The sequence below is a fragment of the Triticum dicoccoides genome, chromosome 2B (assembly GCF_002162155.2).
Source record: "Triticum dicoccoides isolate Atlit2015 ecotype Zavitan chromosome 2B, WEW_v2.0, whole genome shotgun sequence".
NCBI classification, from domain to species: domain Eukaryota; kingdom Viridiplantae; phylum Streptophyta; class Magnoliopsida; order Poales; family Poaceae; genus Triticum; species Triticum dicoccoides.
In genome coordinates, this window is record NC_041383.1 from 54,190,634 (window position 1) to 54,218,592 (window position 27,959).

Sequence of the window (27,959 nt, forward strand, 5' to 3'; positions counted from 1 at the left end):
AACCTTGCAACAGAGTAGTAATCATGCACATATTGTTGTATGTTCCCTGCTGGACCTGGGAGAGAAGTGATGAAAAACAAGGCATGAATGCATGGCAACCCAGTAATCTGCCATTGCCTACAACTGCAAGTTCTAGCTTCTAAATCCACTGGATATCTCAATTCCCTCTTCTCTTTATCCAAATATGATATCTCTATTGTGGTACCCGAGCAAAGTGTCATGTTCATTTCCAAGCATGTTGTTTTCTGCTTCAGTTCATTCATCACGGCAGGGATGATAATGTGGCCCATAAATTTTGCCTCGGCTATTCCTGCACGATAATGAAATTTCTGCATGTATTCTATCCTTATCCTGTCAAGAAAATCCACCACATAATGACCCTTTAGTTTCCGGATCGTTGAGTTGAAAGACTCTGCTAGATTATTGTGCACAGTCAACTTTGCTCAGTTCACTGAATTGGCTTCTAGCCCATAACTTGGAGTGGTGTGTTTCCAAGTATTCTTTCGCTTTGGGATTCATGTATAACTGCCTCAAGTGGTAGTTGTGCTTCTTCACACTGCAAGTCAAAGATGCTGGCCATAAATTGTCGGTATACACCTTTCCTTTGAATTTCTTCATGAAATTTGCTGCAAGGTGACGTATGCATTCCCTATGCTGTACTCCAGGGAACACATTGTCCACGGCCACTTCTAAACCTTTGTAGGCATCTGTATGAATGACCAATCCATTGGGATGTGCAATAGCCCGGCGTAGATTATGCAAAAACCAAGTCCAGCTCTCCTCAGATTTTGTCTCCAACACACCATAGGCAACTGGAAATACAAAACTGTGTGCATCAACTGCACAAGCTGCTACTAACTGTTCTTTAAACCTCCCTGTGAGAGAAGTGGCATCCATAGCCAAATAAGGCCTGCAGCCTGCCAAAAAAACCCGGCGACAAGCCTCAAAGCAGACAAAAACCCTCCTAAAGCATTCCTTGGTCTTTGTCACTCCCCTGAACACGTACTCCATGGTGTGGTGATCAATATCTACAATACTACCTAGGCTTGTCCCTCCACTTCACCTTTGAATGAATACAACAATTGAAAACTTTCCTACCAGTTACCATAAATAGAATCCATAGCATGTTGTTTACCATTGAACAACCTCATGTATGGTAAATCTATCTTGAACTTATCTTTGATGTTCTTCTGCAATTCCTTTGGACCCACTTGCTGGTTTTCTTTCACCCACTTCTTTACTTCTTCTGCCACCCATCTTGACTTGGCTCTATTGATTGTATCCTTCCTAAGGGTTGATTCCTGGCATGTGTGCTTAAAAGGGTTCACTTTGACCTAAAAATTAGTGCTATTTCATATTTTAGATGCGAGCAGCCTCCATGGACAACCCTCAGTCGGACAGTGCACTCTATAACGTACTTGATTGCTCTTGTCAACTTTGAAAGTACGTTCTACCTTGATGCAGTATGTCACAAGTGCATTTCTACACTCATTCATGGATGCAAAAACTGTACCTTCTTCCATATGAGGGTTCAAAGGGTCCCATTCAATAGCTGCAAGGTCTTCGTCCTCACCCACCATGTCATCATCCACACGGACTGCATGTGGGCCTTATCTTGGTTTTCAGCCCGAGGTGGCCGTCGTAAATTCTGAATAACATCAGAATATAACTTCTCTTCATCAACCCTAGAATTGTAGTCATCAGGCTCCACTTCAAGAGGGACCCTACTGCCATTGCCCACACTTGTCGAGCCACCACGTCGTCGTGCACCAACTAAACTGTTCTGGCTAGAGATGCCATTACGATGACTTGGTTCTCCCCGAGATGTTGCACCCACCATCCTAGGTCCAAATGCCTGCTCAAGCACATCAATTTGCAGCCTCACATGAAAATTATCTTCCTCTTTATGCCTAGCAAACATGGTAGCCAGCTCTTCATCATTACTAACTGTCACCCATTTCTTTTCTCCATCATAGTATTTGTATACCACTTCATCAAGCTAACCCCAAGGATATTGGCTACAAAGTACCTCCCCAAATTGTCTGAAACTCCAATTACTAGCCATTGGCAACCGATAATCGAAACCTTCTTGGAATTTCTTCTTATCCTTTGCATCGAATATGTACTGGTCCCTTCTAATTTGCACCAAGAAAGCAAAACTGCAACTCCATCCTAACCGACGAAAAACAGAGACGCAATCAGCACACTAATTGGGCAAACCTACTCGAATCGACTTTCCAAATGCACAAATAAGCTCAATCTAAACAGGATGCATGACTTACCCCTCGGGAACCCAGTCGTGGATGTGGCGGATCTCCGACCCGGCCTGCCTAGCCAAATACTCCCGGGTCGCCGTTGCTCGCCATTTTGCCCTGGGGTTCTTCCTCCTAGTTCAAACAGCTCCAGCAGCCCCCCACCTTTGAGCGCTCCGGCCGGGCGCACGGAAGGAGGCTGCGCCGCGGGTCGAGCAGGTGGCGGGCGCCCCACCCATGGCGTAGCAGGAAGGTGGTGGGCGTCGCCGGTAGCGGTGGAGCGTCGGCGTAGGACGGTAGCGGCGGAGCAGGTCGTGCAGCTGGTGGCGGGGCAGCTGCTGGCTGCGGCACAGGTGGCGGCGGCGGCGTAGGACGACCGGCCGGCGATTGGGCAGAGTGGGCTAGAATCCTACGGATGATTTGGGGATTTAGTTGCACGGGCCTACATGTCAGTTTCAGACCCACGTCCACGCGGTCCCACGTGTAAGCTCTGGACCCACAACCACTAACATCGGCGGATGGAATGGACTCAAATATGGCCGTTTGGCCTCGTCATAGTAGCTGTGCATGGACTAGGGGCAAAACTGAGCACAATTCGCATCTGAGGGCAAAACTGAGCACATAGACACCACTGAGGGAAAAAGGATAATTGACCCAAATTATTATTTATCTCTCATAACTTGCATGAATCACACATAACAATCCCCATCTACGAGCATGGCTATAAATATATGACATAACGAATATTCCTGGGGTGATCAAAAGTCATAGGTTCCTACCTCATGAACTACATAGCAATGCCCCAATTCCCAATCCTACTCATGCAAATTTGTAAGGGTGAAACTAATGCATAGTAAAAAGTGGGTATAGAAAAGCATGATCAAAGTGTGAACTTGCCTTGCCGACGGTCGTTAAACTCTAGGGATTCGTAATAGCAAGCTTCGCACTCCGGATGATCTAACGAAGCAAACATTGACACACATAAGTAATCAAGCAACGAATCAAAAGAAAATGAAGAAAAGACTTCGAAAAACTCCAAAAACAACCAAATAAAACTTCTGTACAGAACGCAATTTTAACAGTAGTAAAATTGTGTGATTTTAATCTTAACAGAAAGTAGACGTCATGTGTTACGAAACTCAAATTATGTAAGTTTGAAAACAAATCTGTTCGAATTCAAATTTGAAAATTTTCAAAAAATATTTTTAGTTTGGTTCTCTGCTCAGATGGGATTTTTATGAAACCATAGGGAAAAGAATCAATTAAATTGGATCTATAGATTTAAAGATATGATAAAAACAAAATCAGGACAAATTTGAAAATAAAAGAAAAACCAAAAAAATTTAGGTCTCGGCCGACCGTGGCTGAGGTGCCACGTGGTGCGCTGAGAGAGGCTGCGGCTGAATGGTGCAGGAGGATGGCCGATCCATAGTGATTTCTGCGGCTGCGGCGGCTAGGCGAGAAAAACCAAGGCGGCTCGGTTTAGTTAAACCGGACAAAAAAAAATCAAAGTACCGATTCGAAATAAAAACGAAACTAGTCTAATCCAAACTGTAGAAGTGAGATCGGACGGACGGGGTCGCTTCGGTGACGTACCACGGCCGTGGAAGTCGACGACGAGAAGATGGACGCGACGGCTCGGACGTCGAGGGCGAAGACTGCTCCGGGGTCGAAGGCAACAACAGAGTAGATGGGGAGGTGCGGCGCAGGGTGGCGCGTCCGATGGTGGAGGCTGCGTCGGTCGAGTGTGTCGAGGGCGGACGAAACAAGGCGGCGGATCTCTGGCGACGACGGAACTCCGTCGATGCTCGTGCGGTAGCTGCGGTGTGTTTCAGGCGATGGGGTTTGAGGGAAAAACAGGCCGGGGTCAAGGGCTATATAAAGAGGGGCTTCGTGGAGGATGGGCAAGGCAAGAAGAGAGTCCCGAGCGGACTCGGCGTCGGCGTACTCGAGCATGACTCGGTGTCGGCTTGGGAAGGAAGAACCCAACAGGTGGGTCCCACCTGTCGGTGGCTGCGAGGCGGGCGAGAGAGAGGGACGCGATGGGGTGTACCGCTTTGGCGGGGATGGGTCGTGGCCTCGGCGGGAGCTGGCTGCCGGTGGCTTTTTTTAATATATAAAAAGATATTCTATTTTTTTGGTTTTTTTCTACAGAAGCATTAAGGCATAAAAATACAATAAAAATAAATTATAAAAATCCCAGAAAAAATTCACATAGCTATATGGTCTTACATATGACCTTGTGAACTTTTATCTGGCCTAAAATGCAATTTTTAAAAATAAGCATTTTTGCTATGCTAATAAAATTTGCATCAAAATAATTTTGCAAATAAATCCCAATACAAATATTTTCATTTCAAATTCAATTTCCAATATGTCCCCTCTATTTTTGAAGAAGTCATTTTGCCTTCCCTCTTTATTTTTCTTATTTTTTTTGAAATAATGGCAATGAATTTTGGTGAAACCAAATTTGATACAAATTCCCAACTTTGAAAATATCAAAATGGATTTTAGGGCAACTTCCAACTCTCTCTTTTGGTCCTTGAGTTGCTCAAAGTTCCTTGGATCCAAATTCCAATAAAACAAATGAAGGCAAAAATGCATAAGTCATGGATGCATATTAATGATCTATCTATAAACATCCAAACTGAAAGTTGGGATGTTACAAATTGCATCACAAAATGTAATAATGATCAAAAACATTATAAATATCAGTAGGAAAACATGATGCAAAATGGATGTATCAGTGACCTATTTAATGATGTGGATAAACTACATGTCAAGATAAATAGAATAGTGGGAATCACTCTTTAGGTATTTAGGATTTCATTCTATGCATTATTTATGTCATAATGGACTCTCGACATTGTGTTATTGTAGAGTCTAAATGTGTTGATATTAGCTTATATTAATATGTTGCTATTTATATAAAGAAGATAATGTATCCAACGTCCATGCAACCCGAATGAAACTTCAGTGTGGTGGATGTGTCTCTAGTATAATTTTTTGATTTACCATATGTAAGATAACACGGACAAAACTCCAACCCACACCGCTATAAGCTGAATTGCATTGATTGATGTCTTAAAATGGCAAGGAATGCCCACTATTAGAGTTTGGAACATTGTCTTCGACTAGTTGGGAATACAATCGGCGACTCAGGGCTGGAGTAATCTCAAATGATGGAATGCTAAGGAACTCCAGGAAGGCCAACAACTCTCTGCAAATGCTCATATGCTGGGAAATTTGGAACGAAAGGAACGCTAGGGTCTTCCGCTCCAAAGCATCACTTCCTTCCAGGGTGGTTGCGATGATTAAGGATGAGGCGAAGACTTGGGTTATCGTCGGGGCTAGATTATTGGGAAACTTAATTCCGGGAGAGTGATCCCTTTTTTTCGGGACTGGGTTGTCCTGTAACCTTAAAACTATGTCTTACTCCTTAATTAATGAGATGAGGCAAAGCTTTTACCCTCCGTTTCAAAAAAAAGAAAAAAAGACCACCTCGTTGATGCCTCATAATCTTTGTGGTAGCCTTGAGCATGTCGGCACACATCAGTTGGAGACAATCAGGAACAACGCGAGTTAGAGACAATCAGGAACAACGTGGATAACGAGCTCCCGAAGGTCATATCAGTTGACCAAGCAAAAACCTAACCCTAGAGTGCATACGAGGAAAGAACAATCCTTGCATAGGTGGGTTGCGGTTTCAAGGATGGTGAAACAAAGTTGACACCTCTGTGATGCGGTAACCCCAACCCCCAATTGCATGCATGTCCACTTCAAGAATCCTCATGAAGCACAAATTTGGAGAAAAGCCTATGATTTATGTTTACACTCTGCATGCGACTGTTTTTTCTTTCGTCTACAAATGCCAAACCAGGGACTACATAATATTTTTATGACGTCATCAGCTAATCATCCGAGAATCGAATCAATAGAGCAATCCTTTGGACAGGACTTGCTGTTGCATAATATACAGTAGTGCTGATCGATCATATAGACTAAATCAAATGCTGACGGCCGGCAACAGTCTCGAAGCATATGCGGAAAGGTCAGAGGTCAATGCAAACAGCATTTGTGAAATATTATTTGGTTCCTCTCGCAAAAACACTGTCGTTGTCACTGCAACAACCACAAGGTTCTGCTCTCCTTCTTCCTTAATTTGGAACTGAGTATATTGGTGACACCCACAACAATAATGTCAAAGCAAACATGCATGGTTTCGCACAAAATTTCACACATAGATCTGCTCATTTTCCTATGCCATGAGGTGTGTTTGGTGAGCTGCATTCGTTGCTGTGTGTAAGCCCTGGCCAGATGCATTGACCCTTGCTCCAAGTCAGAGGATCAACCATGCAAAAATGAAAATACACATTCTAATATACAGAAATGTAAGTAAAGCACGTACCTGGCTATATAAGTGTGTTGTGTAACTAGCTAGTCATCATGTTGTTGGCAAATTGGCATGAATGGGTTCATGCATATGCGTCGTTGAGCCGGGTCTCTTTCGAGGATTAGAGTTGTCCAACAACTACAGTATGTTGTATAGGTAGAGTAGCCGTGTCATCATAATCTTTTTGTTTTCATTTGTTCGGAATTTGTCGTCGTTACTTAGCTTTTTAATGAGATCTCAGTCTAATCTAACAACTTAATTAAGCACATTACTATCGTTTGTCGTTGGATGTCGTCCTAAACAAGCATATAAACCAGTTCACTTTGGAAATCACCGATGTCACTACCAGAAACTGAAATTTTTCTGTGTGTTATAACTTTTCCTGTCGGGCCCGCACTAGCTCACAGGAAAATGGGCCATATTCCTGTGCGTCAGGCAAAAACTCACAGAAAAAACAATATTGCTGTCGGTCCTGGCCCGGCCCACAGGACTAACCAATATCCCTGGCGTGCGTAACCCACAGCGAAAATGAAGCCCAGGTTTGCCGCCATGAATTCAGCCACGCGCGCGAAAACAAAGCCCGTCCCGCCGCCGAACTAACTTTTGGGCTGCCGCTCACCAGTTGGAAAACTTGGAATAAAGCCACAGTGAAAAAATCCCAGTCATTCCCCACCCGAGCCAGACAGCGGCGCCCCCAAATCCCATATCTGGCCGCCGCCAGCCATCGGCGTCCCAGATCCCTCGTCGTCTCTACGCAGATGCGCCCGATATCCGTCGCCAACCTGCTGCGCCCCAGATCCGTCGTCGCCGGATGCGCCTCCGCCAACCTCTCTCCCGCCCCATTCGCTATACTCGCTGGGTTGCCGAACAAGGAACGGCCGCCTCCGAGATATGGCCGTCAACTTCGCCTCTACCTCCAGAGGGTCGCCGTAAAAGTACCTGCTAATGTCGTCAATTGATTGCCATCGAATCCTTCTATGAGTGCCACCCCTTTCCATCCAGGTACCACCCTTCCAGATCCATTTTTTCTTCTTATTTTCCCTTCTTTAGGATTTGTTTCCATTTCCTGATTAATTTCATATGTGAGTACCCCCGACTCTAATCACCAGAAAATAACGAGAATGGTCTCCTTCCTCATTTGCTGGGTACTGGTAGAAGAAAATGGCTCTATACAGACATTGGTTTTGAATAGGCCAAGGTAGTTGATGTCTCTCCTCTGCAACCGTATGTCTGCAAGAGATTCTACTAGTAGTACTAGCTAGAACCACAACTGCTTTTAGAAAGTCCGATATATTTTGATTTTCATCTTCCAGGTTACAGGACTCCTAAAAAATCACTTCTTCAGAGGAGGGAAACAGAGTTGGACTGTTAATTGTAAAGGTAATGGACAATACTGCATGCTTGTTATCATTTAATATATCACTGGTTTCTCAAATATAGCTCTGCATATCTTCTTTTCTGGTTTTGTAATTGTGGGTCACCCCTTCCAATATTTGTATTTTGTGTATCAACATGTAACCGGAAGTTGAAACTAGAGTAAGAAGGGTGAAAGCACAAGTAAAAAACCTTATGCACCGTCTGTACCAACACAAGACAAAAAAATAGTTTATGTATAGAACCTGCTAATGTCTTTTTCATGATTCTTATTTACTGCTCGATCTTGAGAAAATTAACTGAGAAACCAATGTTCGTTGTTACTTCTTACTCTAGTTTCAACTTCCGGTTACATGTTGATACACAAAATACAAATATTGGAAGGGGTGACCCACAATTACAAAACCAGAAAAGAAGATATGCAGAGCTATATTTGAGAAACCAGTGATATATTAAATGATAACAAGCATGCAGTATTGTCCATTACCTTTACAATTAACAGTCCAACTCTGTTTCCCTCCTCTGAAGAAGTGATTTTTTAGGAGTCCTGTAACCTGGAAGATGAAAATCAAAATATATCGGACTTTCTAAAAGCAGTTGTGGTTCTAGCTAGTACTACTAGTAGAATCTCTTGCAGACATACGGTTGCAGAGGAGAGACATCAACTACCTTGGCCTATTCAAAACCAATGTCTGTATAGAGCCATTTTCTTCTACCAGTACCCAGCAAATGAGGAAGGAGACCATTCTCGTTATTTTCTGGTGATTAGAGTCGGGGGTACTCACATATGAAATTAATCAGGAAATGGAAACAAATCCTAAAGAAGGGAAAATAAGAAGAAAAAATGGATCTGGAAGGGTGGTACCTGGATGGAAAGGGGTGGCACTCATAGAAGGATTCGATGGCAATCAATTGACGACATTAGCAGGTACTTTTACGGCGACCCTCCGGAGGTAGAGGCGAAGTTGACGGCCATATCCCGGAGGCGGCCGTTCCTTGTTCGGCAACCCAGCGAGTATAGCGAATGGGGCGGGAGAGAGGTTGGCGGAGGCGCATCCGGCGACGACGGATCTGGGGCGCAGCAGGTTGGCGACGGATATCGGGCGCATCTGCGTAGAGACGACGAGGGATCTGGGACGCCGATGGCTGGCGGCGGCCAGATCTGGGATTTGGGGGCGCCGCTGTCTGGCTCGGGTGGGGAATGACTGGGATTTTTTTCACTGTGGCTTTATTCCAAGTTTTCCAACTGGTGAGCGGCAGCCCAAAAATTAGTTCGGCGGCGGGACGGGCTTTGTTTTCGCGCGCGTGGCTGAATTCATGGCGGCAAACCTGGGCTTCATTTTCGCTGTGGGTTACGCACGCCAGGGATATTGGTTAGTCCTGTGGGCCGGGCCAGGACCGACAGCAATATTGTTTTTTCTGTGAGTTTTTGCCGGACGCACAGGAATATGGCCCATTTTCCTGTGAGCTAGTGCCGGCCCGACAGGAAAAATTATAATACACAGAAAAATTTCAGTTTCTGGTAGTGCTTGAAGCTGAAGCCGTTTGTTCGGGCGTGGGTAAGGAAACATGTTTGGCGGGTCTTTTTTTTCTTCTCAACAACTTTGTGCTGTCCCTCTCGGCAGTCAGGTTGGCCGATGGTGCCCTGTTTTGCTGTTGTAATCCATGGCGGCGATGTACATGTGGATGAGTTTGTAACAGTTTCATCCGGTTTTTCCCTAATTAACTAGGCAGCTAGCTTTCACATTCTTCTAAAATGTTTTCTTTTGACTCGATTTCAGAAAAAGTAAAGGAACATAAGAATTTCCCAGGAAAGGAAAACATATCTGGGAGTGCATCCGTGCCATTGTTCATGAAATTTTTGGCACTCAATACCGCATTATTTCTAGATAATTAAGCTTTTATTTGTCTAATCTCGTTGCATTAGGATGATACAATTGCAATAGAGTTTAACCTGCGGCATCCGCATGTAAGCATATTAGGCAATTAGCTAACATGCAACACAGTAAAAAGCCAAAAATTTATGGAACGTTGGAGTTTTGTTGGTTATTCTTTGGATATAGGAACAATAATTATCTGCACGCGATCTGTAGAGGTACATACATTTTTCCAGAAGGTAAAATCTCTCAAAATTTTGTATGGAATATAATACCTTATTTATTTACGGTACCATGATATGATACTAGTATATTCTCTTTTATCAATTAATTAATATTATGGCATGTCAACAATATGCCTAGTTTTCTTTTTACGCGGTAATATGCCTAGTTTGTATTACACGAGGTTGCATTATATTGTGAGAGGTAAAAACTATGACCCAATTAGGTAAAAGCTATGTATTGGTGTCCCCCTCGCCACCCGACCGTCGAAAATGTGAGCCAGAGCATCATTAGTTGCACTCTAGTGACTTTGAATTGTCACGTACCACAGCAGGCAAAAAGACTTCCATCCATATTAGTATCAACAATCCCTGGTTCCCTCTCTTCCCATGTGTCATAGCTTTAGTTACCTTACATGCATGCGTTGTACCACGTTGGTATTGAAGCCAAGGAACATCAAGACGGCCAGAACTAGCTAGTGATAGTCATCATTTTGTACCTCTTGTACGTGACCTTTGTTTGTGCCTAGCAGTCAGAGAGCGTACTTACGCAGCATGATAAATTGATAATGAGGAAACACGCGACAGCGATGAACTGGTATAGCACGTGCCCATTGCAGCTGTGATTTAGTAATTGCCACGACGAAGGAAGTTTAATTAGCAGCCCATATGGCACATGGTTTGCTACGATCTGATAAATGAATGTCCAACTTAGTCTATAAAAATTAGAGTATAAATTATTGTACTATCATTTACTTTTGGAGCGTTTAACATTTTGAAATAGCTAAGGTCCTGGATTGACAATAATCCATTTCACGGCTCTTATTAAGTCCTACTCCTACAAGACATTTGTAAAAATGTTGTTGATTAGCTTGTGAGAAGTTATTCTAGTCTCGTTAATAAGGAAAAGAGGTACATATTTATCAGAGATGCAATAGTAGGGACCCAAAACGTGAGATCCGATTTACAATTTTCCTTTTGACCAAATAGATCCGATTTATAGTTGTACTATAGTTTGGATTAGTTTATCTTATTGCGGCAATTGGATAAAATTATGTACACCTGCACTATTCAATACTATCATTTTCAAATAAGATGAGACATTTGCTTGATATTCCCTCCATTCTAAAATTCTTGAGTTTTAGGTTTGTCCTTGGTCAAGCTATTTTAAGTTTGACCATATCTATAAGAAAATATGCCATCATCTAAAACGCCAAATGAGTTTCAATATATTTTCATAGCATATATTTTCATCCTATATATATATTTGATGTTGTGGATATGAGTGATTCTTCTATAAACACTGCCAATGTTACTAGTCCGTTTTTATTTACTCCGCGTATTAGCTTTGATCTAAGTCAAACTTTATAAAGTTTGCCCAAGTTTATCGAAAACAATCTAAACTTTCACAATAACAAATATATATGGTATGAAATTATATTGAATGATGATTCTAATGGTATTGATTAGGTATTGTGGATGTTAATAATTTTTTGTATAAACTTGATCAAAGTTTACAAAGTTTGACTTGAAACAAAGCTAATATGCGAAGTAAATAAAAACCGGAGGGAGTACTACCATTTTCAAACTTTGCCTACTAGCCTAGTATAGCACTTTTTCAAACTATTTTCAATATATTTACCTAGATCTAGTACTACCAAGTAAAATAGTGCTCAGTTACCAAGACGACAGTTCTTCCTTTCACCAAACTTTGCTACTACTATATCACAGGGGACCTTTTTCCAATGGATAAGATACTCTAGAATGACTGATGTGCAAGTTGACCAATTTGAGACTGCTAGGACGATGCACGACGACACCAGCTATATCCAATTCATGAACTGTCAGTGCCAACCTTTTTATAAAAAGTTATTACGTGCTCTTCCGTCCCACAGCTCGATCGTACCCGACAAATGACAGGGATCTCTTTTACATCCGTAGCACTAGCAAAGTTGATGCCTTCTTCTTGGAATGATTGATTGGCTCGCTTGCAAGCATGTGCCTACGGATCCTTCTTGGTTTCTGCATGCATGGCTTTTGACAGCAAAACGTACGTTTTCAGTGGTACCCATGGAAAATTTCATGTAATAGCTGTTCGGAAGACTTACTTAGAGATGTCATGTGCAATTATTGTTTTAGTTTTTGTTAGGGGAAATAGAGATTTTTAGTTTGCTTGGGTACACCCCCTTTATGAAGTTTGGCAGACTAGGTGGGATGAACCAGTATAATTTGGCCGGCTCAAGTTTTGCTGGATAGGACCCCAGCCAGACCATGGTAGGATCATGACTAGAAGAGCTTTGAGCTCTATCAATTTTCACACATATAATCTCTCTCTATCACCATGGATATTTCTATCGGCATACCTCGACCACTCGCTTCACGGGAGACGTGTGTGTCGGCTTGTGGAGGGTACTTGATGTGTGTCAAGGGCACCCTTGAGAGGGGAAGCAGGTTAAGTGTTGGGAAAAGCTCCAGGGAAAAAAAATCATGCACATATGTATTGCTTAGCAATGTACTTGTGTAAATTCCATAAGCCCATCTAAAAAAAATTCCATGAAATCATATGACCATTTATGACCCGTATCAAAATGAAAAGATGAGAATGAACTATATCACTATTTTTACACAGGTCACAGATTGGCATATTTTTCATGAATTTTATATTGGTAAGTATGAAATTTTATAAAACCTAGAAATGCGGGTTTTTTTTGCTATATTTTAGTAAGACTATCCATAGTGGGAACAACTTCAGCGGTAATATATATGGTCCAAGTCAGCAAATTTGCTTATGTGACAATGATTTAATGAGAAAGATCGACGAATTGAGTAACATGGCTAGTCACTCATACTATGGGTAATATCACACAAATCAAAACAAAATGAGTCACATATGTTACTCCCCACTATAGAGGCAGTAACATAGACTAGTAACATATGCATGTTACTAGTCTAAGGTACTCCCCACTATGGGTAGTCTAGGAGAGTACACTGGACCCGAAATCATTGGAGTATTTTGCTGCCCTGATCGACATGGAAAAATCAATTCCAGACAGAGGTAACCAGCATACACATCACAAGTGGACATGATATTATAGGGAACCTATTACAGTGACAGCCAGAGTGAAGAGATTTACACAATTTTATACACAGGTTTCAACCATAAGAAACGTTTTATTCACATGAACCGACGACGACGACAGTGAGGCGGATATCCCTCGCGTCGTTCCGCGATGTCTGTCACCCTGTCCGCGCGCGCATACTAATCAAACATTCACGCATGGGGAATCTTTTCCGCCTCCGATCTCACGCGGAATCTTTCATCGATCGCTCTGCCCTAGCAAGCAATCAAGCAAGGCTCGCATCGCCATGCGCCCATGCATGCCAGCTTCTGCGCCTGCAAGTGCCACAAAACAATGGGGCGCCTGCCTGACACTGACACTGACGTACGCTTACACGACACACCCAGCCGTGTTTCTCGCGGCGAGTAGTCCAGGCTTCAGATAGACAGTATACGAGTACTACTACAGTCTATAGGAGACGCCTTTCGCTGCCCTGTCCACGTACGGCCCGGTCCACGCGCGCGCTATTCCGCTATAGGTAGGTACTCCCTAGAGAACAGTGACGACAGCATAAAAGAACGTGGCAAAAGAGTTTGTCCTTGCAGTATGTGAGGAGCAGTAAAAAACGGATTTTCAGGGATATTCAAATTTAACCATAACGATACAACAAACACCAGAAATAATAAAAATACATCTAGATCCGTAGACCACCTAGCAACGACCACAAACACTGAAACGAGCCTGAGGCGTGCCATCACCATCGCCCCTCTCTTGCCGGAGCCGGGCAAAACTTGTTGTAGTAAACCGTCGGAAAGTCGTCGTGCTAAGGCCTCAGAGGACTAGCACACCAGAACAACAACCACCATTGTTGAAGAGCAGCGTAGATCAGAAGGATCCAACCTGAAGACACACAGACGTAGATGAACTATGACCAAATCTAAGCAAATCCACCAAGGATGGATCCACCAGATACACCACTCCACACGCCCACCGAGGATGTTAGACGCACCACTGGGACGGGGGCTAGGTGAGGAAAATCTTATTCCATCTTCAGGGAGGCGTCACCGCCTCGTCCTCCTAAGCAGGACACAAACCTAACAAAACTCAAAAGGACATCTAAAACCGGAGCCCTCCCATTCTCCTAGAGCTTTGGGAGTGTTTTCCTTATTTATTTTCTCTTCTACACTTGTCTTCTTTTTTAGCTTCACATGGTAAATTCGATGGGATGACTTCGGGATGAAAATGAGAGCAGAAACAGATGTAATTGTGTGTTGCCACATTTGCTTCCACATTTTGAGCGGAGCTGGAAAAGAACACTAAAGTCCCAGATAAAATAGGGAAGCGGGTAGTGGCGGAAAAGAATATGATGTGCAAATAAATATGGAACAAATTAAATTCGTCGGAACTCAAAAACCTCTTGAACCAAAAATAAAATAAAACCAACCAACAGATTCCAATGCTAATACTTACAACTACAAATACTATGATATATCATGGGTATATAATGAGTTAGTATTGTGCATATATTTCCAGTTTTTTCAACATAATAAAGAACATTGTTAGGGAAGAACTGGATCTCGAGAAGTAGGAGCTGGGGAAAGATTATGTTTTTGGGTGATAGGACTGAGTAGGTCCAAAGGTGTATATGGGTGGATTTGGCGTGTGCTACTTAAACAAAAACTTTCTGAATCCGCTCCCGTTTTGTAAATTTTCATTTTCGTTTTCATATTTTTCATGGCATCTCCATAATTTTTTAGAACAGGCGAAAACTTTGCGCTGAGTTTTTGTCACTATCTAGTTCAATTGGCTGCTCCCGCTGTCTCCGGTTTGGCAATAGATACCTTCTTGTGGCCATTTCGTCTTTAATCAAAAATTAGAAAAGAAAAACCCAAGACTGTGAGTAGGATCACTTAGCCATGCTTCATAATTGGAAAAACGGGTGCCATGAAAGTACATGAACATGTCACTCAACCAAAGAAAGATAATGGAAAGTTGCCCGAAATGAGCACTAAAGTATTTTCAAGAAATCTCCTCCAAATCGCCAGTATGACTATCAAAATCGTGAGCATCAGCATGTAGGTTCCAGATCCAAGTGGCATCCACATAGGATGTCTCTCGCGGCAACATCCCAAAATCTTGTGTATAAACTCTATATATGCGGTGGACCATAATCCACCGACCGAGTAACATGTGATTTCATGTAGCCTTTTTATAATAACTAGAAAAAACATGTCTAGGTCAGAGAAGCTGCTAGAACAAAATATGGATGTTCCATATTCATGGCCAAACAAACACTGTGAAACGAAACAAGTAAGCACTGCCACATTCATGGCAAAGTTTGATGGAATCTTGGCTACAAGACGAACGGTAAGAGAAGAAAACTCCACGAGACCACAAACCGACGTTCTCGACAAACTTTAATCGGTGTATGCTTTGCAGCTTGTGAGCCTTCACATGCGTTCTCGCTGTCCTACTCCTACGGACTCCTATGCATTGCATTGCAGCATCAAACAAGTGTGTGTGAGTGAGTGAGTGAGTGAATGAGAGAGACCGGGGGAGATCGTGTCATATAGTACATTCAGGGTGTCAGACACATCACATCGAAGCTATCACACACACATGGATGCATGCATGGAGAAGAAATGGACACACACATGATGGAGTAGCTAGGTTGGTACCACACCAAGCTATGAGATGAGAGTCAAGGTCTGGCCAAACAAACACTGTCAGTTTTTCACAGTATTTTAATGAACTTCATAACACTATACCTTTTGCTGACAAAGATGAGAGAGAGAGAGAGTACAACAACAGTAACAGCAAGTAAGAGAGAGAGAGAGAGAGAGAGAGAGAGAGAGAGAGAGAGAGAGAGAATCTTGATCCCATGTCACGCTCACATACACACACAGCGGCACAGCACAGCTAGGCTGTCAGCCACGTGCATCTGCATGCATGCAGCCGTGACACGGGAGCGTTTTAATCCACTTCACTACACGGATCAAAGCAAAACATAAAAGAAACGAGGAAAAAAGATCGCGCGCGGGGCAGTAGAAATTAACACACACACCTTCTTCAATTCCACCTTGATGATCTTCTTTACGTGCATAAGTACGTCCTGATCCTTAATTACTCTGGTTTTTACATCATCGTCAGCTTCCCACTGGCGGCCGCTGCCGCGTGCGCGCCGATCAGCTCCGGGTCGTGGATCAGGCCGCCGGTGCCGTCGGGGCCGCTCGCCGCCGCCGTCATGAGCAGCTGCTTGATCTCCTCGTAGCTATAGTCCAGCTGCGCCTGCTGCTGCTGAAGCTGAAACGACAGCTTGTGCTCCTGCTCCACGGCGCCGGCGCCGGCGCCGTACATTCCGTACGCGCTGTACCCGTTGTTGTTGTCGAAGCTCATCTCCTTCCCGTGGTGGCGGCCGCCGTGCACGTACTGGCCGCCGGCGTACTGCGTCGCGTCCGACGAGCTGCAGCTCTGCTGGTCGCCGCAGCCGAACGCGATCATGGCGCCGCCGCTGCCGCATTCCTCCTTCACCTGCAGCTGCCGGTGGGCCGCCGTTGCGTGCAGCATCTGTAGCTGTACCGCGGAGGCGCCGTTGTTGTTAGCCATGGGGTTCAGGGAGGCTGAGCTACCGAGCATGTAGTGGTCTTGTGGTTGTAGGGTTAGGGGTTCCGCGGACTGCTGGAGGAGGGCGCCGGCGCCGGGGAAGAAGTTGCTGTAGTTGGAGTGGGGCGACGATGAGTAGGGCAGCAGGACCGGCCGGTGTTGGTGGTGGTTCTGCCGTGGCGCGCGCGGCGGAGGGCCGGCACCGGCCATGGTGGTGGAGCCCATGAGCTTCTTCTTCAGCTTGGTGTTCCAGTAGTTCTTGATGTCATTGTCAGTCCGGCCGGGGAGCTGCGACGCGATGATCGACCACCTGAAATTGAATCACATTAACATGATGAGTAATGCTTGTGGCTGCGTGCATGAGCTGTGCTAGGTTTTCTTTCTTTCTTGAGGATAATGGAAGAGGTTACTTCTCTCCATACAGGACGCACATTACTAGTGTTAATGGGTATATGCTTCTACCTAGATCTATGGTAGTTTTGGATCTTCAGCTCTGAGCACAAGATAGGGAAAACATATCCTTTTTGTGGAAGATTCTTCTAGGGAGCAGAAACTGCCATGCATGTGTTAGGGACATTTTGGTAAATAATTTTTTCCTCTAACATGCAAATCTGCAAAATTTCATCCAGAAAACATTTTGTTGCCTCCTGCACAAAAGAAAACATTGACAGGAACAATTCTTTTAAGCAGGCCATGGATATTCATATTTTCGGCTGAAAATTTGAGGACTAGCATAGCTTTATATTCATGATTTTCTCATAATTGTTTTCCAAATTGGGTGTGCCTCATAACAATGTGAGAGAACATGCATGCCCTTAAGAGAGAGAAGAAGAACAGTCTCGGGTACCTGCTTCCAATGCTTGCATACATGCTGCAGATGACCCTATCTTCATGCTCAGTGAACTCCCCATGCTTAATGTTAGGCCTCAGGTAGTTTAGCCATCTAAGCCTACAACTTTTGCCACATCTTCTCAACCCTAATTGTGATAACAAATTAAGGCCATTAGAAATGTCTAATTGAACTAGAAGTTCATTGTTCAATACTAGAAAAATGGGGAAAAGAAACAATAGGTAGCATATGATTAGCCAGAGATATCAGGAAGAACATAAAATTAGGCGTGTGAGGAAGGGAATCCAGCGAGTCATAGCATTAGTTGTTGTAGGTGCATCAAATTGGCAAATTGTATGCTAATTAGTTCAAGGAGAACTCGGTTTTGTGGGAGAGACAAACAAAGAGAAAGAATGATTAACTCATGCCTGTTTGGTTCCTCAAGCATGGAACAAGTGTTTGGTGATCCTATTATGTAGTGAATGCACTTCTAATTGATTAAGGGGGGAAATGATAAGTCGAATACATTGGATAAGAAGAAGTTGCCACAAAAGACGACGGCATTTCGACTTAGAGAGAGATGTCTCTATCCAGACTACTAGAGTAGAGAGACTCATGGGTCATGACAATGATGACATGCTTAATTAGGGACCATTTGTTCTAGACGCGTGAGAAAAAAATCCATCCAAATTTCAACTGATCATCCCCAAGTCAAGAAAAATAGACGGAAGCAAATCAAGGACAAATTCAAGAGAGGAAGAAGAAATCTCATCTGCAAATAAATCAAAAGAAGTTAAGACAGGCCAGACCCATATCCTTACACAAACCAAAGTACCAAAACCAGCACACACATGCATCATAAATCTACAAGGCAGGAAGCTCGATCATACACACCTGCTTTCTGCGGGAGGGCGATCCAGTTGCCGCCGGTGCCGTGCTTGTCCATGAACTCCTTGAGCTTGGCGTCCTCCTCCGGCGACCATGGCCCTTTCTTCACGTTGTTCTTGTCGCAGCACGGCGCCCTCCCCATCAGGTGAGATCGATTGATATATCGAAGAAGAAGATGAGGATGAAGAAGAAACAAAGGTAGATACAACGCAGAGGCGACACCTAGCAGCCGCGCGCTACCGAATCCCACTGCTGCTAGCTAGCTGCTCCTCCTAACCCTCTTTTGTTAAACACTCTCTGAGCCTGAGCTAGCTAGCAGCCGAAGCGTCGAGGCAGGCAGCTCTGAGCTTTGGCTAGCTACAAGACAGAGGAACACTGCCTCTGAGAGAAGATATATTGTTGGAGGGCACAGAAAGCAAGGAGGAGAGGAGGGCTATGGCTAAGCTTGAGGGGAGGGGAGGGGAAGAGAGGCCAGAGCTAAGCCAGCACAAGGCAACAAAGGAGGGCAGAAAAATATATAACACTGACAGCAGACAGTTGATCGATCAGAGAGAGATGAGAGAGACGACGATGTGGATGCTCTAAGAAGTCAAAGTGTTGGCTTGCGCTTGTTTGGTTTCAATCACCTCCGCTTTGCTGGTTGGCCGCTTCAAATCGAAATTTCGTAGCCTAGCGGGGTACTGCTGCCCCCACACCGCCTCTCCCTTTCTGTAAACAAAGTACACTTGCACATGGAATCCTTCGTGCCTGCTCGTTGATTACTTTGATGTGCTAGTCCAGCTCCAGCTCCTGCACGCGTAAAGTAAATAGTAACTGATTGTGGAAAATTGTTTAAGAGGAGAGTTGTTGTAGCTAGGTAGCTTCTTCGTAACAACATTTGTATGTTTTGGTCTAGTAGTGCCATGGAAATTTTCACACCAACGTAGTAAATCGCGGAGAAGATCACTACTAGCTAGTAGACGGTCAATATCAATAAATTGCAGAAATATCATTTATATTTCATCGTTCGTTCGGGTTAACTAAATTTGTAGCATGTATCATCTAGAAACAATCCAATCAAATCGGCATCATTGGGTATGGTTAGGATGTAGTCTCTCTTCCGTTGGACATCTTCTTAGAAGTTGTATGGAAATCTATATTAACTAGATTTATAAGTCTAAATTTCATGCAGACCTTTTTATTTGAGAGACTAATAGGAGCTAGTGTATACAACAGATAATTCCAAGCATAGTCATATCAAATAAAAAATCATACATGCAAAGAAAAAAGTACAATTGCCGTTATTTCTATGTTCTTATAAGCAAAACTACTATAGTACTCCCTCCGTCCTGAAATTCTTGTCTTAAATTTGTCTAAAGACGAATGTATCAAGTCACGTTTTAGTATTAGATACATCCGTGTCTAGACAAAGCTACAACAAGAATTTTGGGACGGAGGGAGTACCAAATAACATGCACATGTTGTCAACCTATTACTGAACTAACTCGCAAGACCTATTTACCAAAAGTTCAATTTACATGGTGTAAATTTCCATAAATATATATATATATATATATACTTACCTAATACACCCTCCATTCCATATTAATTAATGATCAACCGGATGTACATCTTTTTTTAAGAGAAAAAACAATTGTATATCTGATACATCTGTCTGAGCGTCAACTAATAGGGAACAGATAGGAAGTAATACACTAGAATGTCTAGAACTACAATTAAGATATATTAGTTACACAATACATTTTACAAATATCTATTATGATAGGTTAAATAAACTAGTCACACCAGAAACATATATGTACACCATATATAACTTATGCAATTGTCAAAATATAATTAAAAAATAATCTCTTGTTACGTATAACTTAAATTTGGCAAAACAGTTTTTAGTAATGTTTACCAATAATGTTGTGCTAATTTTTTAATAACTGTATCAACTAAATAATTAAATTTTATAGTTTACGGTTTAATTTAAATAAAAAATAAGTTTAATAAAGTATTAAATTTTAGTATAAAAATTTATGTTTTCGCAATTCGTCCAATAATATGTTCGGATTGTACATTAGTCCTTTTATTATGCGTCGTGATTGAAAATATTTTACACAACGTTAAACAAGAAAATTTAATCGTATTTCACTTTGGCAAACGTGCTAAAGATAGTGGTAAAATACACAGTAGATATTTGCTCCAACATGTTGATGTTGGTTATGAAATGTTAAAATTGTAATTATCTAAACCAAGCTTAACATTTAACATTTTAATCATGATGAGAGATATTTAATATTTCAATTTTATTAATTAATTTATATTTTACTATTATTAATTAACTGCTTCAATAGTTTAATTTTTCTTAGCCTCGAGAAATTCAGTTATGATAAATTAATATATTGAGAAAGTTAACATCGTAAATATTTCCAAAGTTTTCCCTTATCTAATTTTTTGGTATAACTACTGATTTTGATAACTTATTTAAAGTTATTTTTAATTAAATTGTTCCTATATTTAGTGCTCCACTGTCCCTATGCGTATGCTCGGTTGAAAATAAATATAGTAAAACAAGGAGAGTGCAAATTGATTTCAAAATTTGTGAGACATCCACTGGGGAGAAACGTTCAGTTATGATTAAAAGAATTGTAAGATTAGTTTGTAAATATATGTAACGAATTAATCAAATGTTTTTAGATAAAAAAGATTGTAAAATTGCCCCGTAACTTCAGAATTTTTGTTGAACCATCAGCAAAATTGTAGACCCTTGCGCCTACAAATTGCACAATAGACCTCTTTATAGTGCAAAATGGTCCAAATTTTTTCTTCGGTAATAAGGCCACTGATTCATGCTGCAAACGTGTGAGCAAAAAAAAGTATAGAAAATCATGAGTGAAATATAATCAAAGAGTGAAAGTATACAAATATATCCACACAGTTGCAGCATTAATGAGTGGCCTTTTTTATGCCAACTAAATCTCCGGGGTTAAAAAAATATGTCCACACAGTTGCGGCATTAATTCTTGAGATTCCAACGAGTTTTTCTTTCATGGCAGCAGAAAAAAAGAGGGGTAAACTAATCAATCCAAAGTACATTGCTTACGTACTCGATATTTTTTGAAAACCCAAGGTGATTTATTCTCAAGCCGGAAACAAAAATCAAGATCATCCGACCTGGGCAAAGTAATGAACAGCCTGGTGGTGCAAATCATCAGTGGGCAGCAGGTAGGTAGCAGGCTCTGAAAACCCTGGCCGCCCTGTGCGTTTTTTCCTGCATGGACGGCAGACTAAAAACCCAGCAAATTAAACGCGGGCAGGAGACAATGAGACAAGTGGTCATACCTCATACGTATATAGTACTCCTACGTACGTACCTCTCGCTCTCACGCGCTATGCATGAGAAAAGTTCTCGCAGACATTTAGCAGCCTAGCAAGGCTCCACTGTACTGAAAGTGATAGCTAATCTAGGCAGGCCCGTACCTGCTTAATTTGTCGTGTGTAATCTTCGTGCATTTACACGGGCTTACGCACGCTGCACTACAAAGGAGCATGAGGAGTACTACCTCGTTTGTGCATGCATGCATGTGCCGTTGGACGCGTCCATGCACGGACGAGGTAAAGTAAAGGTCTTCTTTTGGCAAGATGTGTGCGCAAGGACGGTTAATTAAGCTTGGTTTCTCCATGGGGTGCGGGAACACAGAGTCTTTGTCTCATCGTGTTCACAGGTCGGCAATGGACCCTCTAATTAATTAAGTCGGGAAATTTGAGATCCAGAGGACTATACACGAGGACGAGCGAGCAACGTTAGCTAGAAAGAGCTTCGGCGAGTAAAAACCATGCTTGCAGTTAACTTTTCAGATTTATGACCACTTGTGCGTGTGAAATTATTTGGTTGGACTTTTTTGTGTGAACACTGCAATTTGCCATATGTATTAACAGAAACGCTAAAAATCTGACATCGGTTTTTTATGCATGGCAAATCTGATGTTTTTCATGGCAATTTATATTGGCACGATGATGGCAAATTTAGTTTGCAAGCACGGCAATTTTTTGGCAGAAAAATGAACTAACATGGATTTGCAATGCTCGCCAACTAAACTTCTCATCCTCGACGAACATAATTTGCCATGAAAAACGTTCGATTTGCCATGCTCGAAAATCTGACATTACATTTCTAGTGGAGTTCTATATTAAAGTCAGACCAACCCTTACAAGGCCATCCTTATAGAAACTAAAAATTACACATAGGTCCGTGGAGAAATCAACAATATTTTCTTCTCGCTCTTACAGAGTGCGCGCCATTTACCAAGCCCGTTGCCGCCTCTGAACATCCAAAACACCACCAGCCACCACGAAAGCTGTCAGCGTTCTGGGAACCAGGATGCCCAAACTTGCCTGTCTGTGGTCCACGGCGTGGCTCCATCGACGATCTGGTACGGCCCATCTACGACACCACCAAGACAAGACCCTCACGAGGGGCCAAGCCTCGCGAGGGAAACGACGCCAAGACCTCCTGAGGGAGCGGCCTCCTCCCCAGGCTGCTCCTGAGGAGCGGAGATTCCTATGCAGGTGCCCAACCTCATGAGGTTGCGATGACGCAAGCCATGATGATCAAGGCCAGGCGGGCGCCAGCGGGCGCAGAGAAGACATTTTCCTCTTGGTGCTAAGGAGGCAAGCGCAGGCGTGGGTTCCCGAGGAATCAGACAAAGGTTTCCATTCTGGTGCAACGAGACCAAGACTACCAGGACGGCAGGACGGATGGCATCACCGAGTCCACAGCGGCGTGACGACCAGAAGCTTTGCAGGAGAAGACCACCTTTTGTCAGGATAAGATGTACTACTTTGTCCCCTTTCAAATGGGCCATTGTGGGATCCCTTCCCTCCTTCGTTTTAGGGGAAGAGGACCGAGGCCACTATAAGTATAGGTTAGCCGCCACCGAGGGCCAGATCCACCGAACCCCTCGACTCTTTCCCTCACCAGAGCAGACCACGCTAGGTTGTTCATCCCTTGTACTTGTTCATCCTCAGCCCCCCGGGAGGCAAGTCCACCCCAAAGTAGGAGTAGGGTCTTAAGGGTTGTTTGGCTTGCGCCCGAGCTGGCCCTACCAATCGTTGCCACGCCAAATAAATGGCGGACAATTTGGCCGCCCCCATCTTGCCAAAAAGTTGGCGCAGAAGTGAACTAGCAGAGGTGGGGAGGGCTGGGTGCACCAAATTTTTGGTGTCCATCCAAACAGCTGCGCAGGGCACAGTCAACGCCAATCTTTTGGCTGGGCACTCCACGGCATCAATCCAAACAGCCCCTTACACTGCAAGATGGCCCGAACCTGGGTAAACTGCCGCGTCATCTACTTCCTTGTTCATCGAGCTAGGTCGTGGGGCGACGGGTCAGTTGGCCGCAGAGGTTGAGTTCTTCGCACACGTCCGAGAGTTCGAACCTTTCTTGGGTCTGCGGAGCCCTGAATCCGACATCTCGTAGCCCCGGGGCCCAAGGCGCGCTCGAACTTGGCTTCGAAGCGAAGCCAGAGGGCAAGGGCGAAGTGCCGCGGGCCCCAATCGCCTACGGGCCAGGCTGACGCGTGGCGCTTGATGGGATGTGGGCGTCTACACTTCCCCATGCCGCCTCGGCAACTGCCCGACTTGACAACTGCCTGTCACATGCAGAAAGGCCATCATTGCCTGGGACGTGAGAGGCCGGCAGTTAGCCTTCCTCCAGCTATAAATGGGAGAGGGAGCGGAGCCCCCCAGCTCATCTTCATCTTCTCGCTGCTTGCTCCTTCTTCTGCTTCACCGCGCCGCCGTCTTGCCAAGGCACCCATGGTGCCAGTGAGGAGGTTATCTGCCGCGGAGAAGGGAAAAACCTGCAGGTAGAACTGTGACACTCCAAAAAAATTTGCGGTTTTGTTTTCAGCAAGAGTCTTGCTTGGTTTAAAGAAGGTCTTTTAAACCCTTCTTAAAAACCTATCACCTGAGTTTTCCCTCTAAAAATCTTTTCTTGGATTTATTTTCTTCTAAAAAGAAAACCTTTTTGGTTTTGGGGCTCTTCTTTGGTTTTGATCCCTCTTGTTTTTACCATGCCTCCTATGGTAAAAAATTTCCCAAAAACCCTCCTTCCACTTTGGATCAACCCAAACATTCTGTCCCAAGTAATAAAATCCATTTTTGGATTTTATCTCATTTGTTTCTTTTCCAAAAACAATTCTGTCCTTTATTTTGAGCCTAGGTATTTTGCAAAGCAAGTACCTTAATGCCTTTGATTTTTGATCTCAACACAACTCCCGTGGATGGTCCTTACCACCCACAACCTGGAACCATCAAGATCCACTCTTCTCCCTTTCAAAATTTTCAAATTTCACCCTCTGCAAGTTTGGACCAGATTTGTCAAATTTGGTGAAATTCATATGTACACTTCTCCAAAAATTCCACCAAAATTCAGGCAACCCCCAGTTGCAATGAGAGACCACTCCACCAAAAACCAACTCAAGGAAAAATCCCTACATGCCAGAATCATTCTGTCGAACACCTGGCCTGCACTGTTACTGTGCTTCTTCAGTAAAATTCAGATTTCAGTGTCGTTTCTTCGTCAGGGATTCAATCACATGTCGACTGTGCACTTGGCACGTTGCTCGCAGCTCCTCCTCCTTGTCTGGAGCACCACACGCGCGCTTGGCTCGTTCCTGGCGTCGGTGGCGCCCTGGCCCGCCTGTGCCAGCGTGTTCCACGGCGGCTGTGACGCCCCCGATTCAATCGTACACTAATCATACACGCAAATGTGTACGATCAAGATCAGGGACTCACGGGAAGATATCGCAACACAACTCTACAAATAAAATAAGTCATACAAGCATCATAATACAAGCCAGGGGCCTCGAGGGCTCGAATACAAGTGCTCGATCATAGACGAGTCAGCGGAAGCAACAATATCTGAGTACAGACATAAGTTAAACAAGTTTGCCTTAAGAAGGCTAGCACAAACTGGGATACAGATCGAAAGAGGCGCAGGCCTCCTGCCTGGGATCCTCCTAACTACTCTTGGTCGTCGTCAGCGGGCTGCACGTAGTAGTAGGCACCTCCGGTGTAGCAGGGGTCGTCGTCGACGGTGGCGTCTGGCTCCTGGACTCCAGCCTCTGGTTGCGACAACCAGAAAGAAAGGAAAGGGGAAAAAAGGGGGAGAAAGCAACCGTGAGTACTCATCCAAAGTACTCGCAAGCAAGGAACTACACTACATATGCATGGGTATATGTGTAAGGAGGCCATATCAGTGGACTGAACTGCAGAATGCCAGAATAAGAGGGGGATAGCTAATCCTGTCGAAGGCTACGCTTCTCGCAGCCACCGTCTTGCAACAAGTAGAAGAGAGTAGATTGAAGTCCTCCAAGTAGCATCTCCAAGTAGCATCTCCAAGTAGCATCGCATAGCATAAACCTACCCGGCGATCCTCTCCTCGTCGCCCTGTAGAAAAGCGATCACTGGGTTGTCTGTGGAACTTGGAAGGGTGTGTTTTATTAAGTATCCGGTTCTAGTTGTCATAAGGTCAAGGTACAACTCCAAGTCGTCCTGTTACCGAAGATCACGGCTATTCGAATAGATTAACTTCCCTGCAGGGGTGCACCACATTACCCAACACGCTTGATCCCATTTGGCCGGACACACTTTCCTGGGTCATACCCGGCCGCGGAAGATCAACACGTCGCAGCCCCACCTAGGCACAACAGAGAGGCCAGCACGCCGGTCTAAACCTAAGCGCGCAGGGGTCTGGGCCCATCGCCCTGAGCACACCTGCACGTTGCGTGGGCGGCCGGAAGCAAACCTAGCCTAGCAGGCGTTCCAGTCCAATCCGGCGCGCGCCGCTCCGTCGCTAACGTCTGAAGTGCTTCGGCTGATACCACGACGTCGGGATACCCATAACTACTCCCACGTAGATGGTTAGTGCGTATAGGCTCGTAGCCGACTCAGATCAAATACCAAGATCTCGTTAAGCGTGTTAAGTATCCGCGAACGCCGAACAAGGCCAGGCCCACCTGTCTCCTAGGTGGTCTCAACCTGCCCTGTCGCTCCGCCACAAAGTAACAGTCGAGGGCCGTCGGGAACCCAGGCCCACCTCTACCGGGATGGAGCCACCTGTCCTTTCAGCCCCCTCGTCAGAATCACTTGCGGGTACTCAATGAGCTGACCCGACTTTAGTCACCATCTGTATAGTATGTATGTATGTATAGTATATACCCGTGATCACCTCCCAAGTGATCACGGCCCGATAGTATAGCAAGGCAGACTGACAAGAATGTAGGGCCAATGATGATAAACTAGCATCCTATACTAAGCATTTAGGATTGCAGGTAAGGTATCAACAGATGTAGCGACAATGTCAGGCTATGCATCAGAATAGGATTAACGAAAGCAGTAACATGCTACACTGCTCTAATGCAAGCAGTATAGAGGAGAATAGGCGATATCTGGTGATCAAGGGGGGGGCTTGCCTGGTTGCTCTGGCAAGAGAGAGGGGTCGTCAACTCCGTAGTCGATCTGGGCAGCAGCAGCGTCGGTCCCGTAGTCTACCGAAGAGAAGAGGGGGAAGAAACAATAAATACAGTGCAAACATAAGCAAGACGACGCAAGACATGACAAAGAGCGGTGCTAGGTGTGTTCTAACGCAGTACGAGGTGATGCTGGCGAAGGGGGAAATCATCCGGGAAAGTATTCCCGGTGTTCCGTGTTTTCGGGCAGAGGAGCCGGAGGGGGAAAGTTGCGAGTTTGATATGTTAGGGGTGTGTGGCGGACGAACGGGCTGCGTATCCGGATTCGTCTCGTCGTTCTGAGCAACTTTCATGTACAAAGTTTTTTCATCTGAGCTACGGTTTATTTTATATTAATTTTAAAAGATAAAAATCATTTTTAGTATTTATTTAAATATTTTAATCCAACATTATCCAGAACAGTGCACGCTGACGTCAGCATGACGTCAGCATGACGTCAGCATGACGTCAGTAGTCAACAGAGGCGTTGACTGGTCAACTGACGTGTGGGACCCACTGGTCATTGACTGTTTAGCCTAATCATTGTTTAACTAATCTAACTACTGTTTAATTAAATTAATTAGTTAGTTAGGTTAATCTAAATATGATTAATTAACTTAATTATTTCCTTAATTAAATAGTTAATTTAATTATTATTATTATTCTAATTATTTATTTATTTACTTCTTTTTTTTAATTATTATTATTATTATTATTATTATTATTATTATTATTATTATTATTATTTTTAAATTCTTTTTCTTGTTTTAATAAAAGGGGCGTGGGGCCCATATGTCATATGCCCACAGGGCCATACAGGTCGCGGGCGATGGGTTACGGGCGCGCCCCGTTCGGGCGCACGCCCAGGGGCTTGCGGGTGTGGGCGCACCCAAGCGAGCACTCGCCCGCAGGGCGGGACGAGGCTGCCGGGGCACCAACGGCACAGCACGCCGGCGCGGCCAACC

The 27,959-nt window shown here is 44.0% G+C and overlaps 1 protein-coding gene and 1 long non-coding RNA gene across 2 annotated transcripts; both read right to left on the bottom strand.

Annotated features, from left to right (window-relative positions):
* Positions 1-8,367: 8,367 nt before the first annotated feature.
* On the bottom strand, positions 8,368-9,048 carry LOC119367090. The gene is made up of 3 exons (XR_005176191.1): positions 8,885-9,048; positions 8,689-8,777; positions 8,368-8,573 (listed from the first exon to the last, which is right to left on the bottom strand). It is a non-coding gene; the product is annotated as an uncharacterized LOC119367090 (long non-coding RNA).
* A 6,837-nt stretch (positions 9,049-15,885) lies between these two features.
* On the bottom strand, positions 15,886-19,051 carry LOC119362109 (transcription factor RAX2-like). The gene is made up of 3 exons (XM_037627305.1): positions 18,503-19,051; positions 17,627-17,756; positions 15,886-17,089 (listed from the first exon to the last, which is right to left on the bottom strand). The coding sequence occupies exons 1-3, from the start codon at positions 18,636-18,638 to the stop codon at positions 16,312-16,314; spliced, it is 1,044 nt and encodes a 347-aa protein (XP_037483202.1). The 5' UTR covers positions 18,639-19,051; the 3' UTR covers positions 15,886-16,311.
* Between the last annotated feature and the right edge of the window lie 8,908 nt (positions 19,052-27,959).

Bases quoted from the DNA above. Each gene is read 5' to 3' on its own strand.
- LOC119362109 (XM_037627305.1), bottom strand. From the start codon at position 18,638: ATGGGGAGGGCGCCGTGCTGCGACAAGAACAACGTGAAGAAAGGGCCA. The intron at 17,757-18,502 runs GTGTGTATGATC...TATCACAATTAG, and splicing joins CGCCCTCCCGCAGAAAGCAG to GGTTGAGAAGATGTGGCAAA. The intron at 17,090-17,626 runs GTACCCGAGACT...ATTCAATTTCAG, and splicing joins TATGCAAGCATTGGAAGCAG to GTGGTCGATCATCGCGTCGC.